The 15,315-nt window shown below is 45.4% G+C and overlaps 1 protein-coding gene across 2 annotated transcripts in view; it reads left to right on the top strand.

Annotated features, from left to right (window-relative positions):
- Nucleotides 1-15,315, top strand: part of Foxk2 (forkhead box K2) — a 53,212-nt gene that overhangs the window by 20,820 nt on the left and 17,077 nt on the right. For both annotated transcript variants that reach the window (XM_060386213.1, XM_060386212.1), the window contains exons 2-4: nt 6,668-6,862; nt 9,198-9,345; nt 12,377-12,523. In XM_060386213.1, the coding sequence (XP_060242196.1) occupies nt 6,668-6,862; nt 9,198-9,345; nt 12,377-12,523 (490 nt within the window). The remainder of the gene's footprint in view (nt 1-6,667; nt 6,863-9,197; nt 9,346-12,376; nt 12,524-15,315) is intronic.

The raw sequence follows: 15,315 nt of genomic DNA, 5'->3' as shown, positions 1-15,315 counted from the left end.
CACTCTCTGCCCAGTGACTAAGGATCATATAAACTATGAGTCAAGGTTTCTTATCTAGTGGTATGTGAACCTTTGCTGTTGGCAGCCATGTTGGAACTAAGATGTGAAGACCAGTGGAGGGCAGGAGTGTCCATCTGCTTCTCTAGTTATTTTTTGAACTGTGAGAGTAATCAAAGGTACTGATAAGTAGGCTGGAAGTATTTATTGCCTGTCAGTAACGAGTGGTCCAGGAAAGCAGCTTAGTGAGCCTACTCCTTTCCATATAAACATCTAGTTTCTATACAAGCATCTAATTTGCCTCTTTAACAAATCAGGATATTTTGTGGGAGGTGGTACCGTATTAGATACAGTACCTGTTGGGGTCCCACCTATACGTCTGTCTGGTGGACACTGTGGGGGCTGTATGTGATTAAACACTCCCAGCACCTTGTGATCCAGACTGTTAGACTTCTGAGGCAAAACCGCAAGGTTGTTCTCACTAAGTGGGGCAATTGAAGGCTATAATTAACTCTTCAGTGCAGGTCAGAATGGGCTGTCAGGGGATTTGAAATTAGATTTTCAGAACCTTTGTTGTAAGGTACAAAAGCAAGTGACCTGGGAAGGGCAGGAAGAGTAGAGCCAAGGCTGGAAGGCTTTAGCAGTCCTGTTGTTTCTCTCTTCCAGGTTTGCTCCTTTCCTCCTTGGAGAGAGCTGATGTGGGTTTCTCATCTTTCTACCTACCCAATTTTCTGAACCCACAGAACTACCTACTAGTCCCTTCCTTCTCACTTGCGCATTTCTCTGATCCCTCTTGAGTCAGCAGGAGATAATACAATCTCTATTGTCATTGCTTTGTTGCTGTAATTCGAATGTAGAAGTGTCCTGACCCAGGAAAAACCCAGTGAAAGCCACTTCTTTGGCCTGTGTCAGCTGATGCACATCATCATCTTCACTATTGCTCCCTCTCACACTGTGCTGCTCCTCAGCTATGGAACAGCTATCCTGAATTCTACACTATAATTTAGTTTTATAATTTGCTTTTGAATGTATATGAAATAAAGAATGGACTCTGAGGTGAAGGGGTTTGAATGGTATGTTTTTAAATTAGTCTGTCTCTAACATAACTGTGGATCATTTCATTTCTGTAAAGTTTCTTTCTTTTTTTTTTTCTTTTTTTGGTTTCGTTTGGTTTTTGGTTTTTCGAGACAGGGTTTCTCTGTGTAACTGTGGCTGCCTGGACTCATTTTGTAGACCAGGCTGGCCTGGAACTCATAGTGACCCGCCTGCCTCCACCTCCCTGCGTGCTGGGATTAAAGGCACGCCATGCCCAGTTTCTGTAAAATTTTTAAGCATGTGCATTTAGTAAAATTTATTCTACTACAGATGAACACATAAAATAGTTTTATTTGGAGCTCTTATGGATAATGCAGCTATGAATATTCTCAAGTGCTTTTATTATTTAAGTTTGTGAGAAAAGATCTCATGTAGCCCAGGCTGACTGACCTAGAACATAAAATGTAACTTTGAACTCCTGAGGCTCCTGCTTCACCCTCATGGCTGTCATGATTATAGGAACACACCAGTCTACCTACCTAGCTCCTGGATAGATTTGAAGTTGAGAAGCTTTTTAAGATGTATTTATTTATTATGTATACAGTGTTCTGCCTGTATGTACACCTACATACCAGAAGAGGGCACCAGATCTCATTATAGATGGTGTGAACCACCTTGTGGTTGCTAGAAATTGAACTCAGGACCTTTGGAAGAGCAGCCAGTGCTCTTAACCCCTGAGATGTCTCCCCAGCCCAGTTGAGAAACTTTAAAAAAATATATTTATTTATTGTTGTTATTTGTTTACTTTTATATTTATTGAGATTAAGTACCATTCTGTAGCTCATACCATCGTGGAATGTCATGTAGTCCAAGCTGGCCTTGAATTCTTGGTCGTCCTCCCTCAACTTCCCAGTATTGAGATTACAGGTGTGTGAAACTGCCTGGCAGGTTTTGTTCCTTTGAAACAGGGTTTTACTGTACAGCCCAGACTGGTGTGCAGCGCTCAGCAATCCTCCTTCCTGCCTCAGCCTCCAAGAATAGACAGGGTCTGACTGTGTAGCCTTGGCTGGCCTAAGCTTACTGTGTTAGTATTAAAGGAGCACTCCATCACACCCGGAAAAAGGTGTTTCATTTGTGTGTGTCTGAGTGCGTTGCCTGCATGCGTGTCTATGCACATGTGCCTAGCACTCACGAGCTCGGAAGTTAGCATGGAGTCCCTTGGAGCAAAAGCAGTGAGTACTGTTTACAGCTGAGCCGTCCATCTCTCCAGCCTCCAAAAGGAGGTTTGTAATGTGCTGTTCTGTTGGGTTTGTGTTTGAGACAGGCTATCTTTATGTTGTCCTTGCACATACTGTGTAAACTAGGCTGGCCTTGAACTCACAGACATCTACGTGCCTCCACCTTCTGAGAAAATTTTGCTGAAATTCTAGTGGATATTTATTGGTATGTTCCTGTTGAGTGTGCTTCTTGGCTTTCTGTTGCCTGGATGAGGAGTGGGCCATGCATTTACCTTGTGTGGCTAGAGCCATGGGGTTTAGGGAGTACTGTGAATTTTTTCAGCCTTGACATTCACTCTTCTCTTCATTTCTGGTACTTTAGCAGATATTGTAGTTTGAGTTTGCATTTCCCTGCTGGCTGATGACTTGAGGATCCTTTCCTGTGCTTATTAGCCGTTCCAGTGGCATCTTAGAGACACAGCTCTTGAGTTGAGGTGTGGTCTGAAGTGCTGGAATTCGAGACACGAGGGTGGGCTTGTGGCATTTGTCATTGTAGGTGTCTGAGTGTGGTGGAGGGCAGTCCTGCTATCAGGAGTCCTGATAATTAAACACTTTACCCAGGGTCACATATGTAACACTCTTTACTGCCATGCAGTTACCAGCGTCATTAGTGAGTAGACAGAACACTCCAGACCTGCTTAGACCGGTTACAGATAAAATGAAAGTAATGCTTCTCCTGTGTGTCACTCCAGAGTTCCTGAGTGTGCACCATAAACTCTAGTTGAGGTGATCTTTTGGCATGTAGGGGGAAAAGGACACTATCAGGTCTTATTTGTTTTTAATTTCTTTGATTACGATGCATCTGTGAGTATGCACAGTTGCTATAGTGTAGGGTCGGAGGACAGCGTAGGTGGTCAGAAGCTGTCTATCTTACCGGTTCCTGATCATCTTCCTGACTTGGTTGCTATTTCAAGAAAGCTTTCTTTGAAATGCTTTATAGAGAACAAACCTGACTTGTGGCAGCCTTTCAGAATTGGACTTACGCGTGCATGCGCCCTGGCCATTTGTCATTTCAGTCTGGAGCACTGAATTTACCCTCAGACTTGCAGGCGTTGCCTTCCCATGGGAGCCCAGGTAGTCGCCACCGCTTTCCTGGGAAATGAATTCTAGGTTTCAGGATTGTGTGAAATGCAATCAGGTGGAGCAAGCCCCTGCGTTTGGCTTTCTTCAAGTGATGCTTTGAAGATGCAGGTGTTGCTTGCGTGAGCAGTTTTCCTTTGTGGTTGTTGAGTGGCATTGCTACACGAGTGAACCATTTGTGGGTCCATTCTGCTGTTGGGTGTCTGTTAGGAAGCCACAAGCTCCCATCTGTCTGCTCTGCTTGTAGCTCCCACTGCCTTTTCCTTTGTTCCTTCTCTTTTCTTAGTGGTTTGAGATTAGAGCTTCATACGTGCTAGACACACACTCTACCACTGATAACGCTTGCCTTTTGCTTTGGAGTAGGGTCTCTCACTCTACATCCCAGGCAGGCCTGGGGCTTATGGTCTTCTCTTGTCTCCGCCTTCTCAGCGGCTGGCATTCCTGGCCTGTGCCACCCCTGAGCCTGCCTATGTCAGAGCAGTAGGTGTAGAGCTCTTGTCAGTCTTTGTCGACAGAGTTAGGGACAGTTGGGACAAAAGTGGAGTTAACCTGGCTGTGTAAAGAAACTCCAACACAAATGAGCCACTCAGACCACTCATCACAAGGCACCGGGTCACTGCCAGGTCAGGAGGGTCGGAATCAAGGTTCCCTGGTAGAAGAGCACAGGCACAAGTCTGCCTGTGGAAGTGTACTACCCACTAGTGCTGTAGTCATTCATCTGGTCATTTTGTGTGTGGGTCCTCTGATGAGTGAAGGGCCACTAATGTTACCAATTTTCATTGTTTATTTAATTCCTGAGAGGGCACTGACTAATAGATGGGCTCACAGGAAGGGCTTTTCTTCTTCTTGTGCTTTTCTTTTTTTTTTTTTTTTGGGGGGGGAGGGTGGCTTCCAAACTTCTGTAGCCTAGGAAGTAAGAGGAATTTTTCTCTTTAAGATTTTGCCCTGTTTTTTTTTTTTTTTTTTTTTTTTGTTTTTTTTTTTTTGAGACAGGGCTGATTTTTTTTAAACCTGATTTTGAACTGGTCCCCCTGCCTCCACTTCTGAAGTGCTGGGATTACGGGTGTATACCATCACACCAGCTTCAGAGTTGGAAGTTAAGAAAGTGTTTTAAAGGGCTGGAGAGATGGTTCAACAGCTCAAAGTGGTGGCTGCCCTTGCGGAGGAGCCAGTAGTTTCATGGTAGCTGCAACTATCTGTAACTCCAGTTCCAGGGCATCTATTGTCCTGTTCTGACCTCAATGGGTACCAGGACCGCATATGCTGCACAGGCATACATGCAGGCAAAACAGCCATTCACATATTAAGGGGGGGGGGGCGTTTAATATAGATATAATTACAGGCATTAGAACCAGGGAAGAAAGCCAGGAGTGGCTCCACAGGTCTTCAGTTCCAGCATTCACAGGTCAGGGCAGAGGCATGAGGATAGCCTGGACCACATTTCCAGGACAGCTGGACTGCGTAGTGAGACACTATCTGGGGGGGGGGGGGGGGGAGGAGACAGGAAGAGAAGATTCCCAGCCAAATTGTGGTTATAGGGTTTTCTGAGACCATGCCCATCTTAGAGGAATCTACCTCCAAGAGGAACCTGCAGCTTTGGGACCCCAAGATCATGGGTGTTGGTGTGAAAGAGGTAAGAGAGAAGAAGTTGGTCTCAAAACCTGAAATGTGCAGTGCAAAACAGGAGCCACTGGAGTTATTTAAGAAAAGGGCAGGACATTTATTCCTTTACTGTAGGGGAGGTAGGTTGTTTGCATGAAATCTGTTGGAAGTGCTGTAAAAGGAACTTTCATCCTCTTGTCTCAGTTGTTGTCTGGAAGGCATACTTCTTCCGTCTGCTACCTTAGGCCTAGTCCTGGAAGCTTCTAAAGTCCGTACAATATAACCTAGGCCAAGAATGTTCTGAGACTCAGCTGCTGAGTAAGCTCGCACTTTTTAGTTCCTATTGAGCTCTGGGCTCACTGGTTCAACTCACATGTTCTAGCTCAAACTCCTCCCCCAGCTAACTTATTCAATATGGCTTTTCTCTCAGCCAATGAATTGCTCTCCTTGGCCTCAAACTAACTCCAGCAATCTTTTCTAATCTTCTGATTCCTTCTCATTCTCTGGCTTGTCCTTGTCTTCACCTCTGTTTTTTCTCTGCCACCTGTGTCTATTACTGTCCCAGTAAAATTGCCTCCTCTTTCTCTATTGCCCCATAAGTAGCTTCCCTTTCTTCTCCTGAGAGTTAGGCATATCCTATTCTGTCAAATCTCTGAATTGTTACTTTCTGTGTCACTCAGACTTCACTTTGAAACGTATGCTTCCTTCTACAAACTAGCTTTACCTTCATTGCTTGGGATTAATGGCATGTACCACTATGCCTGGACCTAATTTTCTTTTTTTACCTGAAACTTGCTCTCTACTAGGCTGGAATACAAAAACGCCTTTGTTTTTGTATTCACAGACCTAGAAGGCCTTTGGATATGATCTCTTACAGAAAAGCCATGTTCTGAATTAAAATTCCTCTACAAAGGAAACTTTTGAAAAACAGAAAAAAACAGTTTGATAAATCAGTTGAACTTGTTTTGTATGAAGAGACATCTCTAATTTTTAACTAGCTTTCTCCTTAGAGACTGATTTCCATGAGGCTGAATGTTAGTGTGAAGGCCTAGTTTGTACCTAAATATAGATATTGGTGAAGCCTTAGGTCTCTTGGCAGCCTTTGTGATACAGTGAAGGAAACAGGAAACGGGCATCCAGTGCAGGAGCTGGATAGAGGCCAGGAGAAGGATTCTCCGGTGCTAAATGTTTAGGTTGTTAGCCTTTGTTCAAGGAAAGGAAGCTTAGCTCCTATTCCGCTCTTGCTGGGAACTACGCCTGAAGAACATTTGATTTTCTTTTTTTTTTTTTTTTTTCTTGTTTGTTTTATACTTTTTATTTTCTAATGGCTGGTCTGAGTACTGTTTCCCTCTGAGTAGCTCTCTGTCTCTCTGTCCCTCTCTTCTATCTTTTTGGGGTGAAGTCAGGGGCTGTCTCATGTAGCCTGGTCGCCCCTTGAACGTTCTGTGTAGTCAGAGCCAGCCCTGAGGTTGTACTCCTACCTCCCAAGTGCTGGGTTCTCAGGTGTGTTCTATTATGCCTGGCTGGCTTCATAGGAAATACTTTCTGTGTGGGGTTGCTCGTTAAATGACTTGGTGTACGTTGTGGCTGGGAGAGCCCTGTGTCCTCACTCTGTGGGGATGCTCAGGCCTCTGGCAGTAGCAGACATGAACTGACCGTCAGTGTTTGTTTTCTAGGTGCACTTTCAGGTTTCCGAGCACAAACATCAAGATAACTTTCACAGCCCTATCCAGTGAGAAAAGAGAGAAGCAGGAAGCGCCTGAGTCGCCAGTCAAGCCTGTGCAGCCACACATCTCACCGCTGACCATCAACATTCCAGACACCATGGCCCACCTCATCAGCCCGCTCCCCTCCCCCACAGGAACTATCAGGTACCCAGAGGCTGAAGGGGGCACCGTTCGCAGGTCTTTAGTCACATAGGCGCACCCAGAGTGGCCCTGTCTGTCGCACTGCAGTGGTTACCAGGAGTCTGCTCAGAGGTTCTGTCTTGTGAATTGTAATTCTCACATGTTGGTAGGTTTCGGGATTCCTGTTTTGTGTATGTCCCTTTGGGTTTGTTGCACCAGGGCCATTTCTGTGCCCTTAGGATTGGAATTACCCTTTCGAGTCTGTTGGGCACACCTGTGGTTACATAATTGCAGGCAGCTGCGCTTTTCCCAGAGTCTTCTGAGTTACTGTAATCCAGTGGTGAGGGCTACGCTCCCACGAGCCCCTCCACCACTGTGAGTGATGGTGAAGAGGGCTTTCCCTGTGCAGAGTTTATGATTCCATTGATTGTGTTGTGTCTAGAATTTGGGGTTTCACTGCCCTTGCCTGTCTTCCATCTTGTTCCCTGAGCCTTAGAGGGAATAGTGTAAATGACTTATTTTTGACTGAATCTTCATCTATCACTATTCTCAGAATTGTGGGCATCCATGAGTTTCTTCATTTACTGGGGGGAAGAGCATTGAAGGAAGCTGTGGTGGCAGCAGGAAGGTGGAGCTGGGAGGTTTGGGGTCTCTTAACGCTGACAATGACTTCCTTTCCTTCCTCCTGCCTTCCTTCCTTCCTTCCTTCCTTCCTTCCTCCCTCCCTCCCTCCCTCCCTCCCTCCCTCCCTCCCTCCCTCCCTCCCTTCCTTCCTCCCTCCCTGCCAGCTTTCTTGCCTTGCCTGCCTGTCTACCTACCTACCTCACCGTGTATGGTCCTGCCTCCCTGGCTGGACTGGAACTTGCCATGGGGACCAGCTAGCCTGGAACTCACAGAGATCCACCTGCCTTTGCCCCTGCTTCTGGATCCCAGCTCCAAGTTTAGCTCTGATTTTGGGGGGGGTTGGGCTGGTTCTTTGAGACAGGGTTTCTCTGTTTCCTAAATGTTAGGATTAAAGGCAAGGGCCACTGCCACTCAACTTGTTTCCATTTTTTATTTTGTGTGTTTGTTTTTGAAACAGGGTTTCTCTGTGTAGCCCCTGGCTGTTCTGGAACTTGCTCTGATGCACCTGCCTCTGCCTCTGCCTCTGAGTGCTGAAATTAAAGGCATGCATCCCCACCACCCAGCTTCTGTTTACATTTTTAAAGTGTGTGTTTTCATTGAAGAGCTAACAGTTATATTTCTTCCAAATCTCCTCCCAGACTGAGAGTGAATGAGTCTCTAGGCACCGTACTCAAAGATCATCCTTCAAGAGCACTTTCTGTGCTTGCAGATGGGCCCAGACTCAGTTCCCAGCACCACATCCCAGCTCACAAACATCTAATTTTAGTTCCAGGAAATCTAACCCTTCTTGGTCTTCATAGTCACCAGGCGCGCACGTGTGTATACACACGCACACGCACACACACACACACACACACACACACACGTAAATACTTCAAATATGTAACATAAATCTTCTAAACATTTTTTTTTTAAGTTTGCAGCTGAAGAAATGGCTCAGTAAAAGACCACTGGCCACTTTTCCAGAGGATCGAGGTTCAAGTCCCAACATCCACCTAGCAGCTCACAGCTGTCTGTAACTCGAGCCCCAGATCTGATGCCCTCACACAGACATACATGCAGGCAGAACACCAGTGCATAGAAGATTAAAAATTAATTTGTTTTTAATCTTCTAGTTCATGTTTGCTGTGATGGCTTACTTTTTCCGGTAAAATGAATGAAACACTGCCTTCCTACAGTTCGTCTTGGTAGTTGCATTTCCTGACACATTTGCTGCTGAAGCAATCTCAAATGCCACAAAGAATTCCTAGGAGTACATTTTTCCCTTTAGAAAATAGTGCTTACTAGTCTCAATTTGTTTGTTTGTTTGGTTGGTTGGTTGGTTGTTTTTTTTGTAGATAGGATTTCTCTGAGTCTGGGCTTGCTCTGTAGACCAGGCTGGCCTCAAATTCACAGAGATCTGCCTGAGTGTTGGGATTACAGGTGTGCACCGCTGCTCCCGGTTTATTCTTGACCTTGAAAAAGGTCAAGACTAGCCAGACACATAGCACACACAGCACACACAATCCCAGTACCAGCCTGCAGTACAGAATGAAGTGCTGTCACTAGAAAAATGCCATTCCGGCTTCAGGAGATCCAACACCGTATTTAGACCCACACATGCCACACACGCAGGAAAAGTACATAAAATAATAAATAAATCCTTAACAAAGAAATGTTTTTCCCCCTAATCTCTGATCTTAATTGAAGAACAATATTCTATTGTCTTAAAGTAGACTCTTTCCCTCTTTCACAGTGCTGCAAACTCCTGCCCATCTAGTCCCCGGGGAGCAGGGTCTTCAGGGTACAAAATGGGCCGTGTGATACCATCTGACCTCAGTTTAATGGCTGACAATTCACAGCCAGAAAATGAAAAGGAAGCTTCGGGTGGAGACAGCCCAAAGGTAAATGTTTTATTGTCTTGTGCCTGGATCTGGGGGACATTAGGTAGACACTGGTCACAAGTCTTTTTGGGAATACCATGCTGTTTTGGTTAAGTTCACTGTTGCTAGGATAAGACACTGACCGAAAGCAACTTGCGGGAGGAAAGGGTTTGTTTGTCTTTCATTTCCATATAAAGTTCACGACTGAGGAAGGTCAGGGCAGTAACCCAGCAGCTGGAACTAAGGCAGAAACGCTGGAGAGGAACGATGCTTACCTGCTTAGACAGTGCAAAATGACTGCCCAGGGTAGCACTGCTCACTGTGGGGTGGTCCCTTTCACACCAATAATTAATAAGAAAATGCACCATCATCAGTGCCCACAGGCCGCTATGATAGTGGCCCTTCTTCAGCTGAGGCTTCCACGTCCCTGTTGAGCTTACCTTTCTCAAGTGGATAAAGCTAACCAGCACCTCATGTGAGTGTAGCAGGCGTCTGTGTGTTTGACCTGGTGCTGCTCTGAGTGCACCATAAGTATCAGGGCTCGCAGTTCATTTGAAAATCATTCAGTACATAGGTGAGGACCACTGGGCTATGTAGGCATAGTGCTGAGAGCTGATCCGATGAAGCTGTTAGTGACGCAGAAGTCTGGTTGTAGCGCCGAGTAAGAAGAAGAGCAGCTGCACACTGTTCCCTCTGTCTGTCTTTTACAGTGTATCTTGTGCACACAGAGCCATTCTTAAGTGCTGGATTGAAACATCACGGTGGAAATGTGTTCTCTGGGAGGCAGGAGTGGTAGACTGAGGGCCTTGCAGCAGCTGCTGGCTATACTCACGTTTACTTTGCAAAATTCGTTTTACCCCTGTGTATTCTGAACATTTTCTATGTTGAGTCATTTAAAAACTAAAAACCCAACAGACAGTATTATGCCCATTTGGGTGGCATACACCGTCATTTTTGTTGTTCTTGAGACAGATGTTCTTTGTGTAGCCTGCCTCTGCCCTGGAGGCACACCGCTTTAGTTCCTCTGCCCTGGAGGCACACCGCTTTAGTCCCTCTGCCCTGGAGACACACCGCTTTAGTCCCTCTGCCCTGGAGGCACACCGCTTTAGTTTCCCTCTGCCCTGGAGGCACACCGTTTTAGTTTCAGCGTATGGGAAAAGAGACAGGAGGATCTCTTGAGTTCCAGGCCATCCTAGTTTACATAGCAAGTTTCAGGCCATTGGAGGTATATAGAGACTTTGTTTCTAAAAAACACAAAAACAGCATTTTTAAGGCCATCAAAGTAACTTAGAACATAGAGGTGCTGTTACAAGCCTGACGCTCTGAGTCTGGTTCCTGGGATCCAAATAGTGGAAGAGGAGAATTGACTCCCAGAACAAATGCAGACATGCTTAGAATCAGTAAGAAAGGTGCCCTAGGAAGTTCACTGGCTGCCTGAGCAGGGGTGGGGGCTCCAACCTCTAAGTCAGGCACGTGGTGCAAGGACAGCTGCTCGGCCGCTTCCTGGACTCAGGTACTTGTTACTCCTGTTCTTTTCCTAGAACCTCGGAGTGTCCTGCTGTGGGTGCTTAGGCAGAGCCTTTTGTGGCCCAGGAGATAGCAAAATGTTTCCCGTGTCAGGTGGGCTGTGGGCATCTTCTGGATGCTGGCATCGGTTGGCTGGTTAAGGTTTTCCATTTGGAGAATTGAGAAACATCACTGTGCCATCAGCTTACAGGACAGAGCAAAGCGGTTTCATCTTTTGCCGGCTCCGTCCTTTATGCCTCTGATACTACCCTTACCCCTGAGTGCATCTCTAGGGAGCTCTGCTCTTTTAATTAATTAATTTAATCTCTTTACCTCCTGAACCCAGCCCCCTTCCTCCTCTCCTTCAGTCCCACCCTCATGTCCCAAGATGGAGTTCTTATTCTTGAGGTGTTTTTTGAGAGAAGATCTTATTCTGCAGGCTGGTCGTAAACTCACTTAGCAGCACAATAATGGTTTGTTTTAAAACTGTAAATTTTAAAAAGAAAAGGCAGGGTTGGGGAAGAGTCTGGATACATGACTTAGCAGTTAAGAATACTAGCTAGCTGCTCTTCAAAGGACCTGGGCTTAAATCTCAGCACCCAGATGGAGCCTAACACACTAACTACCGTTCTGAGGGGATCCGACTCTCTTTTTTGTCCTACATGGCACTACCTGCACCTGGTGTATAGATATACATTCAGGTAAAACACCCACACACTAAGTAAATAAAAATATATGAACAATAAATGTATATGAACAATATACATTCTTGCAGTGTTGGTGATCAAACCCAGGCCTGTGCTGAAGAGCTTTGAGTAAGTGCTATTATTTAAATATACTCTATTGCACAGTGCCTCTTTTAGTTTATATTGCTTTGCTGTTTCACAGTGCTGGTACACATTTTCCAGAAGTTCATGTAGGAACAAGGAACTCTATTTTCAGAGGCTCATAATGTGCATGTGGGATTTTGATATGTAGAAAAACTGGAAGCTGAGTGAGCAGTGATTCTGTGTTCGGCTCTTTCATAGGCGTACCCACACATGGAGAGCGCTGACAGTAGAGGGTATTTGGACAGTTGTGCTGCAAGTGCTCTTGTGCCCTCTGGTGTGTGGGAAGATCCCGTCAGCCCCGTATCCCACCTGGACGTGCCAGTTCTTCTCTGTGTCACAGGACGCTTCTTGGCATATACTGCTCTGGACTCCTAAAGTCCAGTGGCTTTGCTCAGTTTTATTTTTTGGCCATTTGTTTGTTTGTGTTTTGAGACAGGTTTTTATCTGTAGCCCTGGCTGTTCTAGAACTTACTGCATAGACCAGGCTGGCCTCGAACTCAGAGCTAGCTGCCTGCTTCTCCTTCTGTTTCTGAGTGCTGGGATTGAAGGAGTGCTGACCGGTTCTGGTTCTGTATGTGATTTTTAATCTTTCTATGCTGTTCTACAGTTTTTCCATTTTCTTTTCTCAGGTTTTTCCAATCTTATCACTTTTATAATAAAAAGAACACCTAAAGTATTCTTGAATCTTAGGGTTTTTGTTTTTGTTTTTAATCCAGGATGACTCAAAGCCACCTTACTCCTATGCACAGTTGATAGTACAAGCAATTACAATGGCTCCTGATAAACAACTCACCCTAAATGGGATCTATACACACATCACTAAAAACTACCCCTACTACAGGACTGCAGACAAGGGCTGGCAGGTAAGTTCACTTCGGCTTGCTGTCGGTGCTGCCTTTTCTAGCCTGGGTGTACACTAGAGAGGTTGTTATGGAGGAGTCATCACTGAGAGAACCCTAGGCTTGATAGTGCCTGCTCTTCGGGACAGAAAGTGCCGCAGTTCTGGAGACAACAGACCCTAATGCTTTCACTGTCTGGGAGATCAGGTTTTCCCTGGGATACATAAAGCCTAGGATGTTTCCATTTCTGTATGTTGTATATGTTGGATAATTTTAAACTGAAGTCCATTCTGTCCTTTCATATTCGTCCACCCCTGCTTCAGGAAACAGGAACTTCACATTTCACAGATACTGTTCGAACTGTTTTCCTAACGTGTTGAGAATACGTTTTTCCTCTTGGCCTGTGTATAAAGATAAAGAGGTTGAGCTGCACCATCAGCTGTCCTGTGGCCCTCAGCCTCTTGACAGGGATGCTGCTCTAGGCTGGCTTTCCCTGGAAGGTCTGGTTGGGTTTTGTGGTTTGTTTTGTTTTGTTGTTGTTTGTTTTTGAGAAAGGACCTCACTGTGTAGCTCTCTGGCTGTCTTAACTCTGTGTAGACCAGGCTGGCCTTGAGCTGAGAGCGCAGGGATTAAAGGTGTGCGGCATATCCATGGTCCTCAGCCTTCCTCTTGGTGGCCGCCGTGTGCTGCCGTTTACTGGACGTGCTAGAGAACATTGGAAATTGATGTGGTTTGGGGGCGGCTAAGTTTGGAATACAGAATGTTAACAAACAACAGAAAACTGTGATTTTTTTTTTTTTCATTTATAAAATAACCAGGAATGACAGCAGCATTATTTTGGGGCTTTGAGTTGATGAATAAGGATCATTTTTAAAAATGTCCAGTTGAGATTATAATGTGTGGGGGATGATTTTTCTCTTTATTGAAGCGAGGGGGGGGCACTTTTTAAAAATTCTGCCCTTGGGGCTGGACAGATGGCTCAGAGGTTAAGAGCACTGGCTGCTCTTCCAAAAGGACCTGAGTTTAATTCCCAGCAACCACTTGGTGGCTAATAACCATCTGTAGTGAGATGTGGTGTGCTGATACACATGCAGGCAGAATGATGTATAAATAATAAATAAATAAACTTAAAAGAAATTCTGCTCTTGAACAGTCAAGCTGGCCTTGAATTCACAGAGATCTGTCTGCCTATGCCTCAGTGCTGACTAAACGTGTTACTACTACCGTGCCCGGCTCTATAAAACCCTTTTTACCTGCTGGTACATAAACGTGTTGAAACTAAATTCTTGCTCTTGAGTTTTATAGGGCCTTTAATCACAGAAGGTAGAAGGTAAGACCCCCTTCTTTCCTGCCCTCCCTCCTGTGCTTTTGGAGGAAGCCACTGGATTTGGAGAACATTGCCGTGTTCTCCTCTGTGTCGAGGGCCTTAACGTAGCACATACTAAATTCCATTAAATTTAATAATTTAATTTAAAAAATGACAGTTTTTCTAATCTAAGAATAGGCTGTGGGCTTGAGATGTCACTCCTTTGTAGGCCAGTTGCCCAGAGCTTTTCTGCTCCCACAGACTGAACACTACGATAATTTTCAAAAGCCTCGAAGAACATTGACTTTATCCACTCTGTCCCATGAGATACCAGGGAATATAGTCAGTGTGAGCATAGAAGAACCCTTAAGCACAAGCGGTTTTTGATTTTTGGTATTCAAAATTCTGATAATTTGAAAACCAGTTCCCAGGGGCTTTGGGTCGAGGTAGTTTCGGTTTTTTGAGACAGGGTTTCTCCGTGTTTCCCTGGCTGTGCTGGACTGGCTCAGTAGACCAGGCTGTTCTGGAACCCACAGAGCTCTGCCTGCCTCTGCCTCCTGAGTGCTAGGATTAAGGCGTGCACCACCACTGCCCGCCTAGGACGAGGTAGTTCCGAAAGCTTAAGTCAGACTCCAGCATGGCTGGTTGTCTCTTTGTGTTTCTGTTATATATTGCCTAGAAGGATCCTGTGATCACAGTGTTTTCTTGCTAAAGAGACTGGAAGGACAAGGCCAGCTTGAGCTATAGGACACGTACCTGGGACATGTCCCTCAGCACTGATTCTTGCTGGTGGCTGGAGTGACTTCACAACCGCTTGGGGCAGGGAAGTGTAGTGTGACTGTGAGAGCAGTCTTCCCTGTTGAATTGCTGTGAACTCTTGTTCTTACTCAGATGTGTTCTTCTCTGTACAGATCAAGGTTCATAAAGATGACTACATTTCTCCCTGAGTGTGGCTGCTCCAGGAATCTTTCATTCTTCCTGGTTCCAGATAATTTAGTGGGAAGGGATTGCCTACTCCAGATCTGTTTTAACTCATGGGCATGCTGTTCCCAACCCAGACAGGGTCTCTCTTGTAGTCCTGTCTGTCCTGGAACTCACTCTGTAGAATAGGATGGCCTCGAACCCAGACTCATCTGCCCCTCTGCCTTCTGAGTGCTGGGATTAAAGGTGTGTGCCACCATACCTGGCACTTTTAACTTGCTCCTGTTCTTGGCTTTGTAATATTGACATTCATTTGGTCTTGAACTGCAGTGAGTCCTCAGCTACCTTTCCAAAAGCTATTATTTAAAATCTCTGTATGTCAGGCCTTATTCTGACTTTCCTTTGGGTCAGGGGAGAAAGGCTTCCCAACAGAACAGCTCATTTAAGAAAGTTGGATTTCCAGGGCTGGAGAAATAGATCAGTTGGTTAAAAATATCAACAGCAACTTATGCAGGAGGACCAGAGTTCCATTGTCAGAGCCCATGTAAAAACCTAAGGTGCTGGGGAGAATACAGGCATCTCCCTTGGA

Source organism: Meriones unguiculatus, chromosome 7 (assembly GCF_030254825.1).
Source record: "Meriones unguiculatus strain TT.TT164.6M chromosome 7, Bangor_MerUng_6.1, whole genome shotgun sequence".
Classification (NCBI taxonomy): Eukaryota; Metazoa; Chordata; class Mammalia; order Rodentia; family Muridae; genus Meriones; species Meriones unguiculatus.
Note: the sequence above shows the minus strand (reverse complement) of the source record. Positions and strands in the feature narration are given on the sequence as shown.